The following is a 25,115-nucleotide window of genomic DNA, read 5'->3' as shown; positions in this document are numbered from 1 at the left end:
AAGACAGCTCGGTCACCGTTTCTAGAACATCCATCCCAATGTTCAGCCTGTTCCAAACCAGAAGGAAACACCAGACAACACAAATGGGAAGGAGAGCATCCAAACGGCTGCCTGTATGCTTCACATATGTCGAGACCACACAGGATGAGGAACCACTCCGGGCTATGGGCCTTAACAGAGGCACGATGGGTAGTTAGGACCTGTGGTAGGAGATCTGTCGATGTTAACAGTTTTGCATCAGTGGTTTCTGACTTGCATAGTGAGTCTCCAGTTGGATGAAACAAAACTCTTGCTTTTAGGGAATACATGCTCGCTAAGTGCACCATGCCTAAAATTTACTCTGAAATAGTTTTTAAAAAATAAGGCATATGTCTGAATGCATGCACGCACATATCTGTACACATGAATACCCTTTATGTGTACGCAGGGCATTAGAGACTGCACCAGGAAGAAAGGCTGTGGGACAAGGCTTCCCTTTGTGGAACCTCCCTGAGAGTTCCATACACTGCATCATCACTATTCTGTAAGGGAAATCCTATCAATGTTACCATTATTCAAAGAAGTCACGAATGGAAAACAAGACTCCTGGCATCTCTAGATCAATTATAGATTTGTTTCTAGTTGTAAGTAAGAATCTGCATTATACGCATTACACATTTTAGATCTCACACAAATTTCATTACTGTTGTTTCCATGTTACTAATGAAAACGGAGCTCCAGTCAGCACCTGTAGCACCCGCCAAAGCAGCCCAGGAACCCGAACTTTCCAGCTACAGCTCAATCCTTCTTTCAGCCAGGATTTACACACGTGAAAAATTCCTCCTGGGCTCTGAATGTGTTCAACAGATAAAGGGAAAGAAAGAGTTTTAAAAACTTATTTTGAATAAAGTCATGATATCGGTACTAGTAGTCTCTTTCAAATGATAAAAGGGGAAATGGAAGGAACTTGGTTCAAAGGACAAAAAAAAAAAAAAAAAAAAAAATAGAGGGGACAATTTTGGGTCTTTGTCCAAGACCCTTTCTTTAGCTAAATTGCCCTGCTCGCTGGCATCTGGCCAAGCTCTCAAGGTCTCACCCCAGCCCACCGCAGGACTCCTTCACCTGACTCTACTCATCAATTCCGACACAGGCTCACCTTCGCCTTGGAGATTTCCTCATCGCCCAAACCAAAACTTCTTCACATCCATGAAGGACAAGGAGAAGCACTGTCCTGTTCCACATGTGTGCACCTGTGGCGTCCCCAGCACATACGGTCTGCGTTTGTACGACTGCTCTCTTCAGTGGGAATCCATGTACATTAACTCATTTCATCTTATTAGTGTGATGGGATTTGTTCTTGATGAATCCGCAGCTCTCTATCTACTCAACGCCATTCCATTATCGCTACATGTTTATGGATTTTCCCCTTTATTACTCATTTTATTTTTTTCCATCAAGTATATTTCATATATGAGGTAGTAATTACCAGATTCTCCACTTCTTACACTTGAAAGTTTGCCCCTTTTTTTCTGATCATAAAATGAGTAAGTGCCTATTGTTGAATGATCTTGAAAATGTGGGGGGTGGGGGTTGTTGAAGGAAATGAAATCCAACCACAATCAGTTGTAATACTGCAGTATATTTATATACATTTCGAAGGAAATGAAGATAATTACATATGGTTTCATGTCTTCCTCTGTCTATGGAACTGTCTTCCATATCCTTAAATATTCATCCACAACACTACTTCTAATGGCTACCTAGATTTCCCATCACATAATCAGAACACAGTTTACTTAATCCTCTCCTTATCATCCAAAAGATGCATGGCTGAGACTCTAATTGCCTCCCTAATAACTGCTGTTTGCCATCTGAACACTCGCCTTAATCAGGGTGAACTTCCTGCAGTTAAGAGCTGTATCTAGATGGACGGTCCAGTGATCGTCAGATCAAGTTTCAGCCAATAAGATAAAAAGGGAGAGAGGGCAGGGCTCTGGTAGTGTTTGAAGAGGCAGGCTCTGGCAGAGCATAGTGGTCCTCTCCTCCTCCTCCTCCTCCTTCTTTCCTGAAGCTCAGTACAACAGTGATCTTGGGGTTGTGGCGGGAACAGGCTTGGTGGGAAGGGCTGCATGAAAAGGCTGATAGAAACGCGGTGCCTGGGGCTCAGTGGAGCCTTCCCTTCCGTGTCTGACTGCCTTCCTCTCAAAGCTGCTTGAGGAGAAATTAAACTCTCCTCCTTTACACAAACCACTCAGGGTGTCTCTGTAGTTCACGGCTAAATGCTGGAAACAGCACAAATGCAGGTCCTGCTCACTCTACACAGTTTCCAAACTAAGGCGCCAAGACCTCAAGCTACAGCCCAGAATTCCTACGGATATTTAGTCTAATTCTGCAGAGCAGGAGTCCTGAATAGGAGAGCTGTAGGGCCTCTCTTCTTCAGTGAGGACGAACTGATCCAGGCTCATGGGTGCCCATCAAGAATGCCACAGAGAGCGAGCTGGGCCCATTTGTTTATTTTTGGTGTTCTTCCAACTCCAGGGCAAAGGAAACCGTCCATGGCTGGCCACTGAACTGGCCCAGTTCAATTTCATGAACATCCATGCTGGTGGGGCTGCTGGGCTTGCTCACATCCCTCAGAGCCCAGCCAGCCAGGTGCAGGCTGGCTATAGGAGCAGCCTGGAGGCTCCAGTCCCTTTCTTAGCAGGGAGAACTGGTTTAGTCTGGTGCCCTGCAAGGAGACACTAGATTCAATGCTAGCAGCACAGCCCAAATGCCCAGGGGGTCCTCGGGTCCCACAAGAACCTTGACAAAGTATGTGATGTCCACATGGCCTGCCAGGGTCCAGGTTACTCATCTTCACAGATACTAGGTGAAAGCCTTGATGTGGTTTGCAAGACTTGAATGGGAACTGCCATTAGAAAAGCTGCTTCCCTTCTGATGAGCAGGCTGGCCGCACGTAACAGCAATATACAAAGTATTTTGTGGTCCTGATGCAGACATGGATGAGTTAGCGACACTGCCAGCTCAGGTCAGTCTAAACCAGGTGACAGTGTGTCAATCCACTGCTTACAATGTTATTGAATATGTCCAAGTTTCCTGAAGTGGCAAAGACAGAATGTTCAAGACAGTTCTATTGTTCTCAGGTGAGGAAATACCCTGTGTGTATGGGGGAGGGGGTTTCCACAGCCATGGTGCAGAAGGGACACTACTTAGAACCAGTGCAGCCAGTTCATCTGCATTTACTGATTGCTGACAGTTGAATTAACTTTGAAAGTCAGCTTTTTTTTTTTTTTTTCCCTGCTGCATGGAAAAACAAGCCAGTTTCTCTATCTGAAGACTCTCTTTGTCCCAGCTCTGCTGTCTAAAGCATGTCCTCAAAGGATCTGGGTTTAAATATTTTACCGGAGTAACAGAGGTGGGAGAAGCTGGTGGGAACCGATTTCCTTGCTCTTGGTAAATTTCAGCTTCTTCAGCAACAAGTATTTTGAGGGGCTGGGCTGGCTTAAAAATCAAGATACACACAGCCAACACCTGTAGTTTCTTGCTTCCAGTTATAGAAGTTATGATCCTTCCAGGCAGTGGATACCCAAAGAGACGCCGGACAGAAGCTGGGGTTGTCACAGCCTGCCCTGTTTGGCCTACTATCTCCAGCCATGAAGCCATTTCTTCTCCTGAGGGCGCCACCCAAAGGAGGTTTTTATTAGTCAAATACTTGGGGGTTTCTGTATATTTATATTACCTCCTTTTGTTCTACCAGGGCATGTTGGGGGAGGGGAAGAAGTTATGATGAACTTTAATAAAAACAAAATTAAAATGATTAAACCTTTCATATCCTTTAGAGATAATCTCTCTTCTGCTAGCTGGTCAAACCACAGCTTGCTACTGTTTTTCCAATTTTTTCCCCTCCCCCTAAAGAAACAAACAGAAAAGGCTGCCTGGGGCTAGATTTTTTTGAAATAAATTAAATTTGTCCTCACACACACGGCAGACAGGTGTGGTTGAAGCATTCTTTCCAGATACCCAGGATGGATGCCAGCATCCTTCTCTCCCAGGGTCTTCTCAAAAGAACCTTAAAGAAGTGACTAGAAGACATAGATTCATCCCCCCAAGAAAACCCAAAATTCCAGAGCCCCAAAACCCCAGCCTACATTCTTGATTGAGGAAGAGGCCAGAGGAAACAGCAGACTATGGCACAAACCTCCCTGGTCTTATGTGTTCTGGGGAAGGCTTCAGATCCGCCTGGGGTGTGGGCACGTGGCCACCAGGAATGACATGGTACAGAATACGATCAGTTCTGCCTGCTGCAGGCGGGCTTGGCAGGGAAGTCAGAGGTGCTTTTGTTGGGCGTCCAGATGTGATAATGACCTCTGTGACACAGCCCTGGGGACACTAAAAGAGCAAAGCACTAGGGCAGCTTTAGGGCTGTGTTATCAGTGAGACAAACTCATGCCCTAGAAACACAGGAAGCTTCAGAGCCCCCAGGACATTCTGTATGACATGGTTGCCCATCAGAGGGCAGCTGGCAGAGGAGTTCTCAGCATATGGTAGCCAAGTGCTGTCCTGATTGTCAGGACCCATGTTTGCACAGTAGCAGACAACTCATCTTCAAGGCCACAGACAGAAGTCCTCCCCCTGCTCATGCTTAGGCAGTGGGGGAATCCAGTGAGGATTTTGTCTGCGTGCATGCATGTGTTTTGGTGGGGGCCCTGGACTGGAACAGAGTCCCACAGAGCTGTTCTGATCTCTGATGGACATGTGTATGAGCTCCTTGCTGTTCAGAGTTGTCGTGAGTCCCCTTCCCCTTGTAGCTGCCACATTCTCCAGGTTCCAGGAGATAAGGCACTTGGTGGCATCTAGGGAAGCTCCTTTTCCGAGGGGTAAGGAAGGACGGGACTCATACCCAAACTGTCTCAGACATACGGGCCATATTTCCACTCCGGTAATTGCTTGGCTTTCTGAGGAGTTCCCATCTGGACGGGAGCAAATCCAGTCAACCCATCCTCACTTCCATGCCTTGCCTGGGACCCAGTGCTCTACCACGTTCCCTGGTTCGCTCTCTCTGTTCCAGGCCCTGCCTGCTTTCTTGTCCCCCCTAGACAACCTCGCCTGTGTTTACTGAGCCCCAGGAAGCAGCCCCACTGTCACCTCCCAGTAGAGGCCCTTCCTGGGCCCTTATCTAGAACAGCTCCCCAGTCTCCATCCCACTGGTCACCTAACATGGCATATTTGTTCAGGTTTGCCTCTTTCCCAATGAGGGAGGAAGACCCAAGCTGGTTTCTGCTTCCAAAGCAGCATGGCCTTCTAGAAGACAGTGCAGCGTTTGCAGGACCAAGGAGCTTGACCCCTGAGCTTGGGTCACATCTTCCCCAACCACTGATTTTTATGAGAGGAGTAAAAAAAATGTAGAGATTACCCCTGCATCAGCTTCACAGAGGAGCAAGATGGAACAGTGATGAGCCGAGAAAGAGACCAGATGCCAGGCAGTCAAACACCGTGAGGACGGAGGAGCTAGCTCTGGCTTGCTACAGCACAGTAGGGTGACAATTGTCTGCAACAGTTTGTGATATATTTCAAAATAAATAGAAGAGTTTAAAAGTTCCCAACACAGAGAAAAGATTCATGATTGGAGTACACAGAAACGCTTAAAGCTCACATCCCAGTCTTAGACAGGTAATCATGCCATGCTCCATAAATGGGTACAATTACATCTCAATAAAAAAAAAATACATATATTCTTTTTCCCCTCTGTGTTTCTTTTCTTCTTCTTTTTACACCTTCCTTCTTGTATCTAATTTATGCTTTTCATCTGATTCTCTAACTTTGGCTCCTCTCTGGCCTCCTAGGACACTCCCTCTCTTTAAAAAAAAAAAAAAAAAGTCTCCTCAGATTTTAGTTTTCTTCTTTCTGGAGTATATGGCACAATAAGGTAAAATCCAGAGAAATGGCTTTCTGGGTGAAGGCACTTGCTGCCAAGCCCGACGACCTGAATTTGATCCCTAAAACCCACATGATGGAAAGAGAAAACGAACTCTCACAAGCTGTCCTCTGACCTCCACACACCACTGATCAGTCATTCGATAACCTATTTATTTAATATTAAAAAAACAAACAGGAAAACTTGGGCACTTGCAGCCACTGAAATCCTTTGGATGGAAGCCCAGCCTGTTTATAACACACAGAATTCTATACCATTAACAGATACAGAATGTGGCAGGGGAGAGAGGGCTGGTGGGGACACTGACCACTGCGGAAGCAAGAAAACCAGGACGGCCAAACTCTCGCATGAATCTAGGGTGGGCTCTTCAGCCTTCCGACGCACGCGTGGGCAGCAAAGAGTTAACACAGTTAACGCCACTTCCACAAACCCGGGAGCCTCCAGGACTGGTAGAGAGGCCTCAAGTGACAAATGCACTCCCAGGTGGGGCAGGCTGTCCCCTTGGGGGACCAGGAAAGGACAAGAAGCTTGAGAGGCACCATCGGGATGGTGGAGATTCATGGTGAGACAGGCCCAGAGAACTGAGACCTACCCTGCGGCTTAGAACCTTCAGTCTGGTTCTCTCCCTCCGAGGAAGTCTCTCTGCTGCTGGGATGCCAGGGCCCATGTAAAGGGCAGTGTGCCCACACTGGAAAGCTGGGATGCCAGCTGGGATGCCAAGGCCCATGTGAAGGGCAGTATGCCCACACTGGAAAGCTGGGATGCCAGGGCCCATGTGAAGGGCAGTGTGCCCACACTGGAAAGCTGGGATGCCAGGGCCCATGTGAAGGGCAGTGTGCCCACACTGGAAAGCTGGGATGCCAGCTGGGATGTCAGGGCCCATGTGAAGGGCAGTGTGCCCACACTGGAAAGCTGGGATGCCAGCTGGGATGCCAGGGCCCATGTGAAGGGCAGTGTGCCCATACTGGAAAGCTGGGATGCCAGCTGGGATGCCAGGGCCCATGTGAAGGGCAGTGTGCCCACACTGGAAAGCTGGGATGCCAGGGCCCACATAGGGATAGCATGCCGACACTGGTAAGCTGGGATGCCAGGGCCCATATAGGGAGAGCATGCTGACAATGGAAAGCTGGGATACCAGGGCCCATATTAAGGGCAGTGTGCCGACACTGGGAAGCTAGGCAAGGGCTGGCAGGGCCACCAGCACTGTGGGAGGCCGGCCTTGAGTTCCGCAGCCACCTTTGCACTTTACTCTGCTGACAAAAGCATGAGAAAGTGGCGGCAGATATCTGAGGCCCACGGTGCAGACTGAACTGTGTGCTTCCCATAGGCCTAAGCTTGAGTCCTCACCACTAGCGCCTCAAAACCTGCCTTTATTAGAGAAGCAGTATTCCCATAAGTGAAGGAGCTACATGAAGGTCTTCAGGATGGGCCCTGATTTCCTTATGACGAGGGTTAGACGGCTGGAGAGATGGCTCAGGGGTTAAGAGCATGCAATGCTCTTGCAGAGGACCTCAGTTCAGTTCCCATCACCCACACCAGACAGCTCACAACCACTTATCTCTAGTTCCAGGGGATTGGTGTCCTCTTCAGGTGTCTATAGGCAGCAGGCATGCATGTAGTATACCTACACACATGCAGGCACTCACACACAGACATAAAATAAAAACACATAAACCTTAAAAAAAAAAAAAAGAGGGAACAGACTCTTATACACATGAGAGATGCCCACACGAGAGAAAAAAAAGCGGGAGGGGGGGGGTAAGACAAGAGAGAATAAGAGACGGCTGCTACCATGCACAAGCTAAGGAACAACCCTGGGAGGAACCAAAGTGTTTGACAATTTTACATAAACATTTGGGAGTACCTGTTCTGAGAAAACTGCATGCTGTCCAGTTTTTAATATTCTAATTAGAACTGAGGTCAAGAGTCTTTTTTTAAAAAAGCAATAAATAGATCCTTTTATTAGAATATACACAAAAGGTCTCAAGATAGCCATGACATGTAAAACTATAAAAAGCCCTCAAACATCCCTTCTGAAAAGACTTATCCTTACAGAGTCCTTTCAAAATCCCTCGAAATTGCTAATGGGAAAAGATGTAAAGGGGAAAACCAAAATTAAGTATCTTCCCAGACATGTAGTCCTACCATTCTGAGACAGGAACCAAGTTGAAAAGGCGGGAAAGACAGAATTCCTTCAGCCTGGTGGCCAGCAGGCAGCCTTTGGCTACCATCTATCTACTCAAGACATAAGCCAAGCAAAATGACGGAGAAAGCAACCCACACGTCAGCTGGCTCCACTGGAAGCCTGAGGACAACAAGGAAACCAGTGCTACCCAGCACAGCATTCCAGACTCTTCTACGTCAGTGCTGAAACAGCAGCAATCCACATAGCACTGTGAAATTCTGGCAATTCGGATACTGAGAAAGATAAATTTAAATCCTGCTATTCAAAACTGAGAGTCACTCGAAGATCCCAGGAGGCTCTCTTGTGGTTCTCCAGGGACCTGGGACACCAGCAGCCAGAGAAGCAGAGTCAGTGCTTACACTGATTTCACGGCCACACACTTTTCCATTGCCCGTCTATGTGTGACGGGGGGGGGGGGGGGGGGACATTCGGACTCTAATTCTTATAATTGGGTCAGTTTGAAGGGGTTCCTTTACATCTGCACATGGAGGAAAAGCCTTTGAGCTATTTCTGTGAGCAGAGACCTGCGCTCTATTTCTCCACTGGCTCCCTACCAAGGCTGGGAATAAGTTTCATATGGGATGTAAGTAGCCCCAGAAATGGACGCTGTGGACCTCTCCAAAGATGCAAGCACAATTTTTTATTTCTCTTAAAAAATACACTGGCGTAACAAAGGTGTTAACTGCAGAGGCTGGAATGGGGGTCGGTACAGGAGGAACATGAACAAGCTGGGTCAGCTTAGGAAGGCCATGGCTTCCCATGGCAGGTGTCAACATCATAAGGTCCCTCCCTACCACTGAAATCCAAGGACAGGACCCCCAACTCTCAACCTAGTAAAAATACTTCTCCATGTTCACTTCATGGACAAGTTTCAAATTTTCAACAGCCCTTTTCCAAAGCCATGAGAGATATCTCAAGATAAGGTTTCACTCACCTAATACTTATGAAACAACATCTTACGGTTCTGTTGGGGGTGCCTGTGTCAGATCTTCAGAACGTGTGGAAACTTAAACAATGGTCTTCAGTGTTTACTCTTCAACAACATCACATACCCCATCAAGCCTCACCTGACTTGAGAACCACCATGAGGTAGTTAATTCCCCAACTTCTCTTCTCTTCCTGACATCACTTGGGATCAACGTTCTAGTAGAGAAAAGCCACAGTGTTGTGCCTCTCAGAGTGGGCCCACTGCTGGCCACAAGGACACACAAGTGGATGACATGCAAGGTATGATAAGAGACCCAGCCAAGGACAGGCTAAGCTGTAATCCAGTGTGAGATGATGAAGTAACACAAAAGCCCAATAAACCCATGAAACAGAAAGTAAGGAGTGGATACATTATGGAGTAAGAAAGGATGAATGGGTGAGAACTTCTGTAACCAAGACTAGTGAAGTCAAGACAAGTTCTGCAGAGGGAGGGGCCCTGAATCAGGAGCACAGCTTAGATGAGGCAGGAAGCTGTGGACCCTGGACCCAGCACCCAGGTGATGCCACCCACTCTCCAGAGGGACCCTTCCAGGCCAGGAATATGTGACAGCACCCAAACAGCCTTCTGCCCATGTCCACCTTCCAACAGATCAGTTTATTAGCATATTTTGCAGAGAGCCAGCAGAAAAGTTTAATTGCCCCTAATTACCTAGTTCGAGAAGGTTCCTGGATAATGGCTCTCAGAGTTCTGGCCTGGTATTGACGTAATTTCTCTGACTCCAGCTTCATTATATCACCAACTTACAGACAAGAGCCTCTCCAAGGTGCCTTTCCACCAGACACCGACACCCAGGGCCACCACTACACAAGGCTCTGTGACAAGAGTCATAGCTTCAGTTTTCACGGAGCTGGGGTGTGCATGAGTGTGCATCGTGCCTGCATGTGGGGGGGGGCGATGGTGGGGGTTGGGGACTCCAGCATACACTCAGAGGAAGGACTGACACAGGGAATATGTAATCAGAAGCCGTCACAATTACAAATGTAAATGAGCAGGCAATTGGCACTGACCTTTGTAGATTGTTAGAGGACTAATTAAGGGAAATCAAGAACTCTGTTCCAACAGAAAAACAAGGCCACATACACCCTGAGAACTCCTCTGGGCTTCAAAAGGTGGGTGCAGAATACACCAGAGTCAGATGGGAACCAAAGCATGAATGCTTTGCTCCCACAACAGAAAACTATCTCTGTGAACAAAAGCCAGAGGACATTTACTTCTCGCCATGCTGTGAAGTGATCTGGCTGCGAACCTCAACTGACATCTTCAGTTTGAGCTCCTGCCACGGGCTTGATGCGGTTTGACGCCACGGAAACACATCCCTCCCAGGAGACCGTCAGTGACACCAAGGAATAAACTCTACTTAAACATGGGACATTTGGAAAGGCCTAAGGAGAAAGTTTCTTTGAAACCAGTGAGCTATATTTGATTCTGTCAACCCGGGTCTGCACAGCAATCTCTGTTTCGGTTGTTGCACGGGGCCGCCTGTCCCTCTGCAAAGCGTCTTACTGAAACATGCCTCAAAATTTACAATCTTTGTCCAGAAATCGCACTTCAAATAGAAGAGGTCCCCCATTGGTGCCGTTGCTCCAGATACTCAGACCCGCAGCCACCCCGATTGGTTTGCCCCGTTTGACATGACATCTTGCTGTAGGCATGCTTCAGCCCTTGGCTTTCTCCAGCCATGCCAACAAAGACCCAGGAAAAAGGGAAAGAGAAAGTGGAGACTTTACAAAAATGGAGCCTCAGATACGAAGAACTGGCTGTGACATATTTTAGTGCTGTGAGAAAAATTATACTGAAATTACGTATAATTTGGCTATTTTTGCAAAAGCAAAAAGATGCACTTCATGTTTAGAGGGCGGCCTCCCGCCGATTTGGAAAACAAAGCCAAACGAGAATGCCGGACGCATGGTCTTGTTCTCGGAAACCACGAGAATCCAAGCACACTCACTGGGACTTGGCTAGAAGACAAGAGTCATTAAGAAGCCAATGAGAGCTTCAGTGAAGACCGTCAGCCAGAACACCCCATCACCTGGCAGGCTCCCTGACCCCAGAAAGTCACTTCCCTGAAAGACTTCAGCTGTGGCCCCCCCAACTCAACAAAAAGTACCTAAGTCACCCTTCAATAGAGAACAAGCTGATTAAATTCTAAGCGCACAAAGCTTGGAGATCTCTGTCTACATGAAAGAAAAAGTTGCTAAGGAAGGAGTGAGAAGCGAGGAGCTAGGAAGAGGAGGAGAAAGAAAGAAAAGTCCATGGCAAAACCACAAAGGCCTCTTCTAGTCTCAGAGGTTAGGACGCTGATAAAATAAAATTAACCACAGCTTTACCCAGGAGCCAGAGATGTCTTTTTAATAAGCACAGCAGGGATTGAATCTTTCAAACGACATACCTACCCGAAAGCTTTCCGATCTTCCTAGAGCTTCTGGTCCACCAAGGCAAAAGCTGACAGCTGAGGCCAGCTATTGAGAAAGCTCATGGTAACAGCTCTCTGCTCCTGCCTGCAGACAGGAGAGGAGTCAAAAGACCAAAGCCCAGCCAAGTCAAGAGACGATCACTTGGTCTTTGAGAAAACAAAACAAAACACTCCAACTGATAACTGCTCCTCCAGGTAGAAATTAAAAACAGAAACTTCTAAGGGAATGGGACATGGCTGCAGCTAGTCGACTGCACAGTGCTGGGGGTCAACTTCAGGACTTTGTGCATATAGCAAACAGCAGTGAGTTACATCCCCGCACGTATGCATGGGCGAGCTCGTGAGCAAGAGAGGGGGTAGGGGAGTGAGGTTAGAAAGAATAATATAGCACAGGACTTGGAGCCAGGTGTGATACACACCTGTAATCCCAGAGCTCAGAAGAAAGTGAGAGGAACATCAGGTGTTCAAGACCAGCTTTGGCAACCTAGCAAGGCTGAGGCCAGCCTGGGTATCCTAGTCTCTGTCTCAAACAAACACAATTTGTCATGCGTGATGGTGTAAAGCCTGTAATCCCAGTACTCAAGAGGCAGGGGCAGCAAGACTGCTGTAAGTTCAAGGCCAGCCTTGTCTACATACTGAATTCTAGGCCAGTCAGGATTTCATAGGGAGAGACTATCTCAGAAAATAAAACCGACTAAAAAGCCTCACAGGACCTGTTGACCTAAGGCTAAGGCACCAAAGAGAAGCAGAACCTCCTGAGAAGCAACAGCAGGGCCTGCATGATTTAACTCTCGCTCTGAGACCTCTTGTGATGCAGCCATCACAGCGAGTGTCAGTCTCAACTATTACCAGAAAGTTCTAAAGGATGAAGAAAAACCTTCATACTTCCCTGCACATCTACTCCTTTCTTGAACCAACAGGTTCTGACCAGCAGACGGGTGAGCTACACATGAAGACTTGGGGGACGTCTCATCTCTGGGTAGGGAGTCGTCATGAGTTAATTCCAGTAGCCCTTGTTAGCTAGGGAGACTCCCGACCACTGTAGAAGGTACCTGGGATGAGAGCGTGAGGGCCTGACCAAGGATGGGGGCGGCTGCCGAAGCCTTTCGCATGTAGCTGTGTGGGACATGGACCACAGGAGAGAAGAACAACAGCAACAACAGCGGGGTTGAACCGGATCGTGGGATGCCGGCATCACAACCTCCAGGCAGCTGGACCAACTAATGACCGTCTGGCTTTCAGTTGCGGTAGGCAGGGACCGGAAAGGGGCTCGCAGGCTTCCTAATGCTTCGTGTGGCATGTGAAGGACACTGCTTGCTGGAGGGTCACGTCCTGATCTTTCTCTTAATGAGGACAGGACAGGGAGTGCTGACAGAGTCTGTGCTTACAAATTTGAAGCTGACAACCCTAAATATCTCAGTTCCATCGGCCCCGAATGTCCCTTTCCTTGAAGACATTCTTTCAAGTTTTTAAGAGCGAATCCCTGGGGGAGAGGGAGGCTATGTTTCAAGATGTGTTCTCCTACTGGGGTTTTCTAAAACAGAGCTGTGTTCTTGTTAATGTCAGTGTATTACCTAATAATCTGTCCCCTGGTCGTCAGTGGAGGATGAACTTGGCTGGAGCATGTGTGTGGGAGGAGGCAGAGTGGGGAGGGAGCCGCTGGAGCCACAACATGACAGGAGGCCAAAGACAATACCAAAGGATTTTGAAATTTGGAAAGGAAGTCTATCGCCCTGACTCAAGCTGCTCATATACTTGGGGTGGGGGTGCTAATACACAGTCAAAGAGAGGAAGTGTAGACGGTAGCATGAAAGAAAGTCATTCCAGAGTGGACGGCGGGAAGTGGAGTCAGGCATCAGAAAGCAGGGGGACTGTCTGCTCCATCCCACAGACCTGAACGAGATGGCAGCTGGCTGCTATGTCGTCTGGGGCACCTCGCTAAGCGAAAGGGAATTCTTAGTGGAAAGGAAGAACTAAAGAGTCGAAGGGATTGAAACAAAGATGGCTGTAATGAAGGGAATCCTATGAAATGACTGCACAGCGCAATCCCGGGGACAGGGACAGAGAAGGACCACCCAGCCAGGGGACACAATGATCTCAGGCGTTCAGGACAAGTGAGGGTCCACAAGTGCTCATTCCCACTGTCGCTCCTCAGAGTACACGCTCACAACGCCATGAAGTCAGACATGTTCAGGAGCCTTGCAGACGAGAGAGTGAAATTTCAGCCAGAGAGCAGCTACCTGGAGACACATGGGAAGAGACGGGCCTTCCCCGGCCTACAAGGGACAGGTGTTATCCTGGCCCCTGCTTATAGCACATCCCTGAACATTGGAGGAGATGCTTGTCATAGACGGGAAACCTCAACTATCCCAGCGGGAGAAAAATCCCTACATCGAGGAGGTCTGGGAGTGTGTCCTGTCATTCAGGAACGGCAGTTTTGTTTTGAAACAGAAGGCAGCCAAGGAGTCATAGGATGGCTTTGGGGGAGCTTAGTGGGACGCCTCTAAGAGGAAATGAAGCTGGAGAAAACGGAGCACGGAGTACTTGGAGATTAGGAAATGTCTGCTCTGGCAGTGTTAGGTAAGCCATGAATTAATCATGAGTACCTAGAAAAGCAGGGAAAACAAAAAGTTGTACAAGAAGGTAAATGAAATTATAAAACTCTACAAGGCTCAGCTGTGATTAATATTTATAGAGTTATAATAATGAAAATACTGAATATTAATATCACCCCCAATTATTATTTCATTCTAATAGAAGTGAGGGAGGAGGGGAGGGTCCGGAGGGGAATGCGCGTACAGTGGAAGGGATGCAGGAGCTGGGGTGAGGGGTGGTATCCGTTGGTACATGCACACACAAGGTGTCACTACACCGGTGGCAGTATAAGTATACACGGGGAGGGTGGGCTGCACTATATATCTGCGGTGTGTTGGGAGGGGATATGTATGGGGGGAGTCTCTTGAGTATTTCTGGGGCGTGTGCATGGCGATACGTGTGAATACAGTACGTGTGCTGTGGCTGTGTTTGAGTGCATGTGTTGTGTTGTATGTTGGTAGCATGTGCGTGAGTGCGTATGGGGCAAAAGTGGGTCCAGTGTTTACCTTTGGGGGTTTCCGGGTGCTTGTCTGTGTGAGGTCTGGGTAAACTTGTGTGTGGATGCATGTGCGAGCAGGTAGGAGTGGGGGTGGGGTTACACAGTGGCACACTGGGGAGTCTTGCAGCTCAGAACACCAGGCAGTGTTCAAAATTTAGAATTCATCAAGAAAGAGTAACAGCATGCTGAGAAATACAGAGATAAGTAAAAAACTATAAACATCTAAAAGTTGAACCACTGTTCCAACCTGGAGAAGGGGATGGGGGAGGGTTGTGCCATTTTTTTCCTAAGGTTTATGTGATTTTTCACCTCTGAAATGCATGCTTGATGACTGGCTGAGAAGCTAGCTGCTGTAGGAGATGAGGGATGAGCAATGGCCTAAAAGCTCACATGTGCTCACTTCATCAGGGAAAGCAGAAGACACACACACACACACACACACACACACACACACACACACACACACACACCATGGACAAAACAAAAAATAAGTGAGTTCTGGGAAACGCTGTGTCCAAGAGGTGGGACCAATGAGACATCTAGGGAACTGTTGGAGTGTATGTGGCTATACCAGCAGGCTTCAAGGGGCCAGGAGCTAAGTGAAGACCGGGGTCCGATACCCACTGGCATCCTGGGGACCAAAGGACCAAGAACCACGGACACGTGCTGACAACTGTCAAGAGAAGCGTCCTCCTCCTCTCTCCTAGAGAGACACAACCTGGAAGTCAAAGAAAGGGAGCATATGGGGAAGTGGGCAACACTTCAGAGTCCACAGAAATGAAGAACACTGAGGAGCAGGAAGACCCCAGAAGGCCGCGGGCTCCCCTCATAGGCTAGCTTCTAACAAGAGGAGATGGGTGATTACATGTTTGGCACACACTAGAGATAAGCTACAAAGTTTTTTTTTTCCTTTCAAACATCATTAAGATTTCATTAGAGAGTAAGAATGGGAAGGCTTCATTTGACCTGTGACTTTCTTTGCTTTCCAGACAGGGTCTCCCTGTGCAGCCAAGGATGGCCTAGAACTTGTGAAGTTACTGCCTCAGGATTACAAGCCTGTACCACCAGGCCTGTCTTGCTTGACTGCTTGGCAAGAAACAATTGACTATCTTGTACTGCCAAGTTAAGAGACGGGACTGAAAGATCGGAAAATATTTTTTAAAAAGGAGTTAGTTCTATCAAATAAGGTCCCATTAGAAACAGGAGTTACATGGCGGGGGGTGGGGGGGGGGGGGGGGGGGGGGGGGAGGGAGAGAGGGAGAGGGAGAGAGGGAGAGGGAGAGAGAGAGAGAGAGAGAGAACGGGTCTCCACAGATGAGATGGCGAGGAAAACAAGAAACAGCAAATTGCACAGGGCCACAGTCCACAAGGCGCAGGAAGCCCAGAGGCCTGGACCAGCAGGACAATGTGATGATGACTGGACAGTGTGAGTCATTTTCAAATACAACTGGGTCCTGTAACGGGTGCTAGCTTTAATGTTCTCTGAAGTTCAGTTCCGAAGCCCCGACTCGGGGCCAGAAACTCCTCCTCGTACTCGGCAAGGCACACAGGTAGCATTTACCAGGCCAGGGCGAAGCAGTAACAGAATCCAGAATGCATGCGAGGGGAACTCGGGGATTGGCGTGGAAGACTTGCCGAGGGCCTGCATCTGGGCAAGATGTCTACGACTTCCCTGTGGTTGAACACGTGCCTAAGGGAAGGCGCTCCTTAAGAACAAGGCACCAACCCACGCTCCTTCCATCCATAACTCGACAGGCAGCCAAGGCACCGGCAACAGACACCAGGAACAGCCACACTGATAAGCTAAGCCTGCCCTCATCAGAAGCCTTCAGGAGGCTCCCGCCGAAGCCCGCTGAGGCCCGCCGAAGCCTCCCCGGTGCACGACAGGTCTCACCTGGGTCAGTGGAGGGGCACCTGCGGATGGTGAAGATCTGGCCCAGGTCTTCATCCTCCTCCGGAAGGCCCTTCTGCAGCCGCTGCAGCTTGCGAAGGCTCTCGCTGCGCTGATGCTTCATGGAGCGCACGTGCTGGATGAGGTTGAGCTTGGCCTTGGTGGAGTAGTTGCACAGGACGCAGTGGTAATAGCAGCTCTCACCCTCCACGCTGCTCTCGTGCTGCTGCAGGTGCTGCGGGGACAAAGGAGAGCAACACTGCCTTGGTCAGGCACTCGGGGCACACCGGGGCACGGGCCACTCCTGCACTGCCTTGGCCGCGGCGAGAGGTGTGTCCACGGGGGACCGTGTTGGGGCATGATGGCTGTTGCTAAGGCTCCTTATACTGGGTATTTTCATTCCCTCCCCCGCCCCACCCCCACAGTGTCCTCCTCTCTGGAAGCTCTTGGAGGGTTAAATAACATGTTGATGTGTGTGTGTGTGTGTGTGTGTGTGTGTGTGTGTGTGTGTGTGTGTACACACACACCTGTTTTCCCCACCATGGGCCCTCCCGGGTCGCTTTCCACGAGGCCTGTTAATAGTGTTCATCAACAGGGCCTTCTCAGCACCACACAATTACAAAAAGTTCACCCTTTCACATTCCAGCGAGTGCGGCTTCATTTAGAGCAGAGGTGGGCCAACGGTGGCCTGAGACCAAATCTGACCCGCTGTCTGTTTTCATCAATAAAGTTTTATTGGAACACAGCTAGGTCCACTGACAGACTACAACCTATAGACCTTTTTGAAGCATCAGAGTTGAACCAATAGTGACACAGATGAATGACCTGCAAAGACTAAAATATTATGATCTGGACCTCTACAGACTAGCCTCTGCCCCACCCACCCCTGCTTTAGTGGCAGCACAAGGTCAATCTGCCTGCAAAGTAACTCCACATCAGTCATACAGAAAGAAAGCACACGTCTGGGCATTTCCATAATAAAAATGCTCATGGTTTTTGTATTTAAAATGACAGAGCTCAGTTGGTAGATGCCTGCCTAGCATGTATGAAGCTGTGAGTTAATGGGTTAAGAGCCCACCGATGTAATCCCATCACTCAGGAGATAGGGGTAGGAGGGTCGGAAGTTCAAGGTCAACCTTGGCTACATACTGAGTTTGGGGTAAAAGTAGGCTACATAAGACTATCTGGAAAAAAAAATTACTGTTAATTAAAATTAGTCTAGCTTGGCATGGTGGTACATACCTATAATCCTAGCGCCTGGTGGTTGAGAAACAGGAAGATGAGAAGTTCAAGGCCAGCCTGGTCTAAACAGTAAGCTCATGCCTCAAAACTGAAACAGAGCCAGAAGGGCAGTGTTGCAGGTCACCTAGTCAGTCACTGGTCGGCGTCACTGGTCCCAATTATGTTTTCTGTTTTGTCTGGCAGACACAACGTCGATTCCAGAGCATGGATGCCGCCCAAGAGCCAACAGGAAGTGGAGCACAGGGAGCTTAAAGTGGGGGCACCAGAAGAGTGGGTGTCACCAGAACAGTCTACAGGGTGAGACTTAAAGGTCATCTAAGAGCCAAACGCACCATGTTCTGGGACCCCTTGTGAGGAAAGGGAGGACCCTGGGTGGCTAGTAACAGGGAACTGATTTGCTCCAGGCATAGAAAAGACATCTCTTAGAGTCCAAAGGACTATTCTGACAGGAAGGGGGAGCTTCCCTATTCAGTGTACATGAAGCAGGGCAAACTACTCAAAAGGCTCACGTGGCTGACCCGAATAACTCAGCTACAGGCAAAGAGACAGAGCCCATCTTGCCCCCTCTACACCTTACAGCTAGCCTCAGGCACTCATGTGACTGGTGGACCTTCCTTCTGCCCCTCCTTCCCACTTTCAACTCTTGTCACCAGAGCCTGGCAGGAAGAGCTGGAAGGAGCATACAGCAAATACCTTGGGATGACTTTGTGACAAAAGTCCCCCTCCTGACCCCAGGAGGCCTGTGCAATGTCCATGCCTTAATGGTGGCTTCTGACCCTGTGGGGGTGGGGATGGGGATGGGGAGGGATACTTTCCTGCCCAGCTACTACAGCAAGGCACGGCAAAGCCAGAGCACTCAGAACACCAAGTACTTCCTGAGACTGACAATAATAACAGAGTGGCCCTCCAGGCACACCCTATCTGATGACACCATCCTGATGCTCACGCTCACGTGCTCACACACTCACGTCTTCTGTCCACCAAGAGGATGAGGGAAAGCCAAAAAGTTTGCACATAATCAGATGGAGAAATATGAGTATACCAACGAGGTACTACGGCAAATTCACTAGAGAGACTGGTGGCCCTCCGTCACGAGGGCTAACTAAGGCTTTGCAAAAAGACTTGTGCCAACCTGCAGGTGCCAACGCAGAGGGCTTCGCAGGCACCAGGTTGAGAAAAGGTCCACCGGCTGATCCCCATCGCATTCTCAAAAAAATGGGAAATTCAACTCCATCAAGTGCTGCCCTTGGAACAAAATGAAGCCCCAGCAAGGAACCCCTGGAGCCAATCCACAGTCAGAAGAACCTGCAGGAGCTCCATGGGAAATGCAGAAGGAAGGACAACTGACAGAATCCTTCTGGAGATAAGCTGTGTGCGGGTTTTCTTCCCGTGCTGTGTGTGTCTCTCTGCAGACGGGACTCTGCAGAAGACTAAGGGGGTACACATCGAGACAGTGTTCTGTGGCGCCCACACCCCAAGGAGGAGGAGGAGGGTCTGGAGAGGTCATTCCCCCCAGCTTCTTCTCTGGGCCTTGCAAAAGCTCAATCTCCCAGCGGGATCTTCCTGGGAATGAGGGTGTGGCCTGGGAGTGGGAGCAGGGAACAGAGAAACTGCTAGCCTGGGTCACAGAGACTCACAAAACAACACATGTTAAAGAATCCATTAAAACTGAGCAACTACAAGCGAAGAGAGAAAACAGCCAGGGTCCAGGGTGTCCCATTTCATCAAGAGAGATCTTGCTGGCATCACCTACTAGCAAGATTCACAAAAGCCTTAACTCCTAAACTGGCATGGCTTCCCCATGGAAGTGGACTTCCTCTCAGTGATGCATTGGGTTTGAAACAGCAACTTAACAGAGGGTGCTATTCTAGACGGCTGGGGCTTCTAGTCTCCGAGCTAGAGAGAAGGAGAAGACCTAAAAAGAGTTGGACAGAAACTGAGATGTTGGACTGTCTTTTGTCCTCAATCCTGGGGGGACGGGGGGACCTCTTGGAAGGTCAGGCCCATAAATCCTGAATTGAGATAAACATCATACTGGAAGTTCTTGCTTTTTTTTTTTTTTTTTTAAAGCGGGGTGTGGGAAAGAATATATTTCAAAACCATTCTGCTCACAAGAGCACCTTGGTGAGTTGCAACCCACAGAACGGCCACCAATTCTTTTGTCTGTGTCATTGCAGAATCATCCTGGAAAGGAAATGGCCACCCATCACAAATCACAGAGGAAAGAATAAAAGGAAACAAGAAGACCCGAGCCACAGTCCCCTCTACTAATAATAGTACTCCACGCTCACACGTGCATGAGTATGCTCCCCCCTCCTCCAAATTTCCAAATGTCCACTTTTCCATTTACAACCTGGGGTTTCTGGCGCTTACCTGCATGTAACAAACCCTGTCCTTATTCTCTGTGATTTCTTATTTTGTCCAACCTGAAGTCACCAAGGACCCAAGGCCTGCAGCAGACTCTTGATTTCTGTCTGAGCCCTGCACACCATCCAGTAATTCCCCAGGCATGAGTGTGTCAACCCCGTGGCCCAGCTGTCCAGATTCTGTCTTCTTCAGAGGGGGTACTGCCACTCACCAGAGTACCACCCTGGGAATCTGCCTAACTCGAGGCAGCAGGAATGGGTGGGGCAGGTGGACACAGAAGAGGACTCCATGAGGCAAGTCAGGCCGCCAAAGACATGCCTTCCCAGCAGAAGAGCAGAGATGTTTTCATTGGGAGAGGGAGGGAGAATAATTTGTTCCTGACCCAGCTAATTAGAATACCCTCAATTGGGATCACAATGTATTTAATTAAATTCACTGTAATATATGAAGAATCCACCAAGGCACAAATCCCACTGGTGCACTCAATAACAGAGCTACCTCCTTTCAGACTTCTTGCTCTCCTCACCAGGCAGGAAATCTTCCTCCCACGCAAATCCTGAATCCCCGATGGACGTTCTGTCTCTATCACAGAGTTCTCCCACTGGGGAGGAGAGACCCGAGTTTTGTTCTACGCCTCTCCTTTTCCTGCTCTGTGTGCATCCTTCCCCTCACTCTTCTTTGTCAGATCACAAGCATGGTTTGAACAAAACAGAGCAACAGCCTCGGCCACGGTGAGTGTGCAGTGCATGATCCCCTGGGACTCGCAGAACCATGGCTGTGGAGCCCGGTTGTTGGGGTTTGGTTGGGTTTGAGTCTACGTATCTACAACACGTAGGACTACACACAGAGAAACACAGTGCCCAATGCCAGGGCCTCAACAATCGAGAACTCAGGCCATGAGAGCAAAGGATGAAGAGGATATGCTGGGTGCCAGGGGACAGGATCTCTTCCATTCCCATGTCACTGTATGACTATGCCACCCAGACTCTGAAATCCTGATGCCTCTTAGCACATTCCAGAAAAACAGCAGACAGAGAAGGACTGCTAAGGAAGGGTGACCAACGAGAAAATAAAAAATAGTAACAATAATAATAATTTTTAAAAAAGGTCGCACAGCTAAATGGCAAACCGTGAAAACCAGGTCCATCCAAACTTTCTGGGCCCAGTTAGACTCTCTCTGCAGCCTTAAATGCAAAGAAGGATTTCCTTGAGTGTCCTCCAAGTCTGTTTGTTAGAAAGCTGTCTACAGGAGCTAGGGTGTAGCTCAGCAGGAGACCAAGCCCCTGTTCTATCCCCAGCATTGCAAATGAATGAGCAAGTGAATGGGTGAATGCTAAACTGCATGAATGAATGGGTGAATGGGCGGGTGGATGGATGGACGGATGGATGCTAAACTGAATGAATGAGTGGGTACATGGGTGGGTGGACGGATGGATGCTAAACTGCATGAATGAATGGGTGAATGGGCGGGTGGATGGATGGATGGATGGATGCTAAACTGCATGAATGAGTGGGTACATGGGTAGGTGGGCAGATAGATGTTAAACTGCATGAATGAATGAGTGAATGGGTGGGTGGATGGATGGATGCTAAACTGCAAGAATGAATAGGTGGGTGGACGGATGGATGCTAAACTGCATGAATGAATGGTGCAAAAGACTGGCTTAGATGCACCACAAAGGCAGAGTGGCTTACAGCAAAAGACTCTTGTAGGAGGGAAGCAAGTACCCAGCTCAACTCACACTTATAAGCAGAAAAGGTCTACCTCTATCCCTGGTGTCTCTAAACGACCACCATGCAGCAACGGACAACCAGGTGCCCATCACACTGAGCCACTGGGAATGGGAGTAGGTATGTGCCAGGTAACTGGCCCCCTAGGCTGAACATAAAGGGGGTGGCTCACTCACTGGTCGGAGTGGCGTTCATGTGTCTCCACCTGATAATGATTCCTGCCTCTCTGTGCTCTAAAATGCTCATCCTAGCTGTGTGGAACATGGCACTCCTTACTTGGGGACACCTGAGGTCCCATACCTGTCTCCATGACTTCCCTTTCTGACTTAGGTCAAGGAGGAGAGCCCTCCCGAGAATGAGCCTGGCAAGTAATGTGAGTACAAAACTCAGGCTAGTATTTTAAAAAGGAGAACTAGAGACCAGGCTGCGCTGCTGTGGGAGGCTATCCATTAATATGTTGTGCAAGTTCACCCCGGCCAAATATGGAAAGCCAAAGAGGGCTCATTAGGAAATAATTCATCATGGGGGAAAAATGTGCTCCTGTTACTCCTTTCCCAGGAAAACGAACCAACTTCTGTCAGAGAACATTGATTTCTATAAATCTGGAGAGGCCCCGGCTACTACCTTCTCCTCAGCAAAAGGAAACTTCTAACATCTGGTTCTTCATGCATGGGATGTGAAATATTGATCAGGTTTGGTCACGGCTGCCCCTTTAAAGTAAAAATGGGCAGAACACATTCACACACACACACACACACACACACACACACACACACACACACACACACGATTTACAACAGACAGATCCTCGAGGAATAGCACCTGTTATTATCAACACACCCACACATACCCTCTCACCACACTCCAGAGTACATACCATGTAACTGTTTTGAGAGTAAGGGAAAAAATGCCAAAGCTCTCTGATGTGGGAGACAGCTTCTAGGCATCCATCCCAGTGAACCAACTAAGCAAGCCAGGGAACACCTCACACCTCTTACTCAGTGAAGAACAAACCCCATGGTGGGACATGCTGGCTGGCCCCAGTCACCTGCTGGGTCCTGAAGAGGGCTCCCCAGTTGGAGGAGAGGGCTCTGATAGAAGAGCCCCCGGAACGACACACCAGGGACTTCAGCTTCTTGGGGGGCAGGGGTACAGTAGTAAAATCTCACCCGCAAATCAGATGGGAAGATGCTGGAGGACCCCGAGTTAGCTTGCAAATTCCCCAACACTGAAAGAGGAGGTGATGCTGGGATCACTGGTATCCTGTGAGGCTCAGAGCATCTAACTCCTGACCTGGGAGGAATCCAGCACTGAGAGAGATCATGTGACCATCCTCGGGTCTGCAGGCACAGGACTAGAACCTGGGACAGGATTCCAAGTGTCTGCTGACCTTTCTACCAGAGGCTCCCCCAAAGCCCAGGCATTCTATAAAAAGAATCCTTTCAGAGGTAATGCATCCAGGGGAGAGGGCAGCTGATTTTCTTTAATCAGTGAGGTTGAGTTAGTTTAAGACTGAATGTCACATTTTGGGCGTGATGCATGAAAAGGTCAACCTAAATATATACATATTTTCTGTTTAATCCTGGCTTTTCATCCACTGGTACCCTCGTCCTTGGCACAGGCTAATTTCTCCCTATTTCACTGTAGGAGCCCCGCAGACAACGTAAGATATGATTTATAAGGAGGAAAAAAAAAAAAAAACCAAAAGGAGGTAAAAACGGTTCCTAGATCAATGGTCTGGGTGGCTCTGCCCTATTTTCTGGTTTCTAGGCCAGGCTCCTCACGCCCCAGAACACGCCACCAGAGCGCTTCCGCTCTACCTCCAAACTCCGGGGTCTGGGCTGAGGTTCCTGGCTCCTTCTCTTATATGAACACTACTTGGTCCCTAAATCTCAGTATTAGCAACCTTGTGCCAGACACCAAAGCCTAAGAGAAAAATAACTACCGAAATCTGAAACTCTCTGTAGGCTGTCAGCCTGTGCTTAGAATCTCTCTGGGGGGGGGGGGGGGGGGGGGGGGGGGGGGGGGGGGGGGGAGAATACAAATATGGATGCTTGGGGAGTGTTGGTACCTTAGCATAAAGTCATTGCTTCTTTCCCTGTGAGGAAAATTCTGACTATCCTTCAGAAAATGCCGATGGTCCCAGACCCTGGAACTCAAAACCCTCACCAGGACCACGTTCTGGTAACTGGGGCCTTCTCAGCTTACTGAGATGGACATCTGCCTTGGTATTACTCTCCAGCCATGTAAGCTGTCACACAAAAATAAAGAATTATGATACTGTCCCACTCCTCATCAAGAGACCCTCGCTGCGAGTCCGAAGGCTCCACTAAAGGTCAAGTCACACATATACCAGGCCTCCACTTCCTCAGTAACCAAACCTCCTTATCCTATGCCTGGGAGGACTCAATAGTGTGTTGTACATGAAATGTTTAGTAACTATACCTGATACATAGTTAGCTTTCATAATAAATAAGGCTACTGTCACTTGCGGTGTTTTTAATTAGTTAATCTTTGGGATTAAGAATGGAATCACGCCTATTTAACACTTCCCTTGGTACAACCAACCCCCACACCTTCCCAATCCTAAAGGGGTAGCCAAATGTCAACAGTAAAGAAGTCCTAATACACAGAATTTATGCTGGGAGAATCCTGAACACATGGACATCCAACTTCCTCCTTATGAAAAGATTCCATGTTACCTGGAAGTAATTGACCCAGATGCCCTGTTGCTAGTGCAGGAAGTGCATGCTCTTGCCACAAAACAGTGTTTACCCAGCCCTTTGTCTATTGGGATGCTGATATAATGAAAAATCAAGAGCCATGTTCTTAATCAAGTCTGTCAGCACCCCGGTCAGGACAGGGAGAAAGTGACTTAGATAATGTGGTGGGGAGGCACTTGTCCCTCATCCCCAAGTACACTCTGAGCAGTTTGCTTATTTGTATCTCCAACTCCGTGAAAATCCACACGGCAGAGGTCAGTGGGGGTGTGGGGGGTGGCAGCTGCCTGGTGGTCCAAACAGATGTTATCATTTCATCTATAAAATGGAGATACTCACACTTGCTGTGCAGAGGCCATTTACCAAACCATGTAAGAAACCACAAGTGAACATCCTTTGGAAAATACGAAGGACTATCTAACCATCTGGCACTGCCGTGATCATCATACTGTGAACCTAGATCCTGTCCTATCACATCTGACAGGTGGGTACCACACTGCAGGCCTGGAAGCTTGTGAAGCAACTGGTGTTCTAGCTCAGTGGCTCTCCAACTTGGCCTCCACTGGGCGC

At 48.6% G+C, this 25,115-nt stretch overlaps 1 protein-coding gene across 1 annotated transcript in view; it reads right to left on the bottom strand.

Annotated features, from left to right (window-relative positions):
- Zfhx3 (zinc finger homeobox 3) overlaps positions 1–25,115 on the bottom strand; it is a 239,973-nt gene that overhangs the window by 80,425 nt on the left and 134,433 nt on the right. Inside the window, exon 4 of the mRNA XM_036187532.1 lies at positions 16,489–16,720. Within this exon, the coding sequence (XP_036043425.1) occupies positions 16,489–16,720 (232 nt within the window). The remainder of the gene's footprint in view (positions 1–16,488; positions 16,721–25,115) is intronic.

This window comes from Onychomys torridus, chromosome 5 (assembly GCF_903995425.1).
Source record: "Onychomys torridus chromosome 5, mOncTor1.1, whole genome shotgun sequence".
NCBI lineage: Eukaryota > Metazoa > Chordata > Mammalia > Rodentia > Cricetidae > Onychomys > Onychomys torridus.
This window is presented reverse-complemented; position numbering and strand designations above follow the sequence as displayed.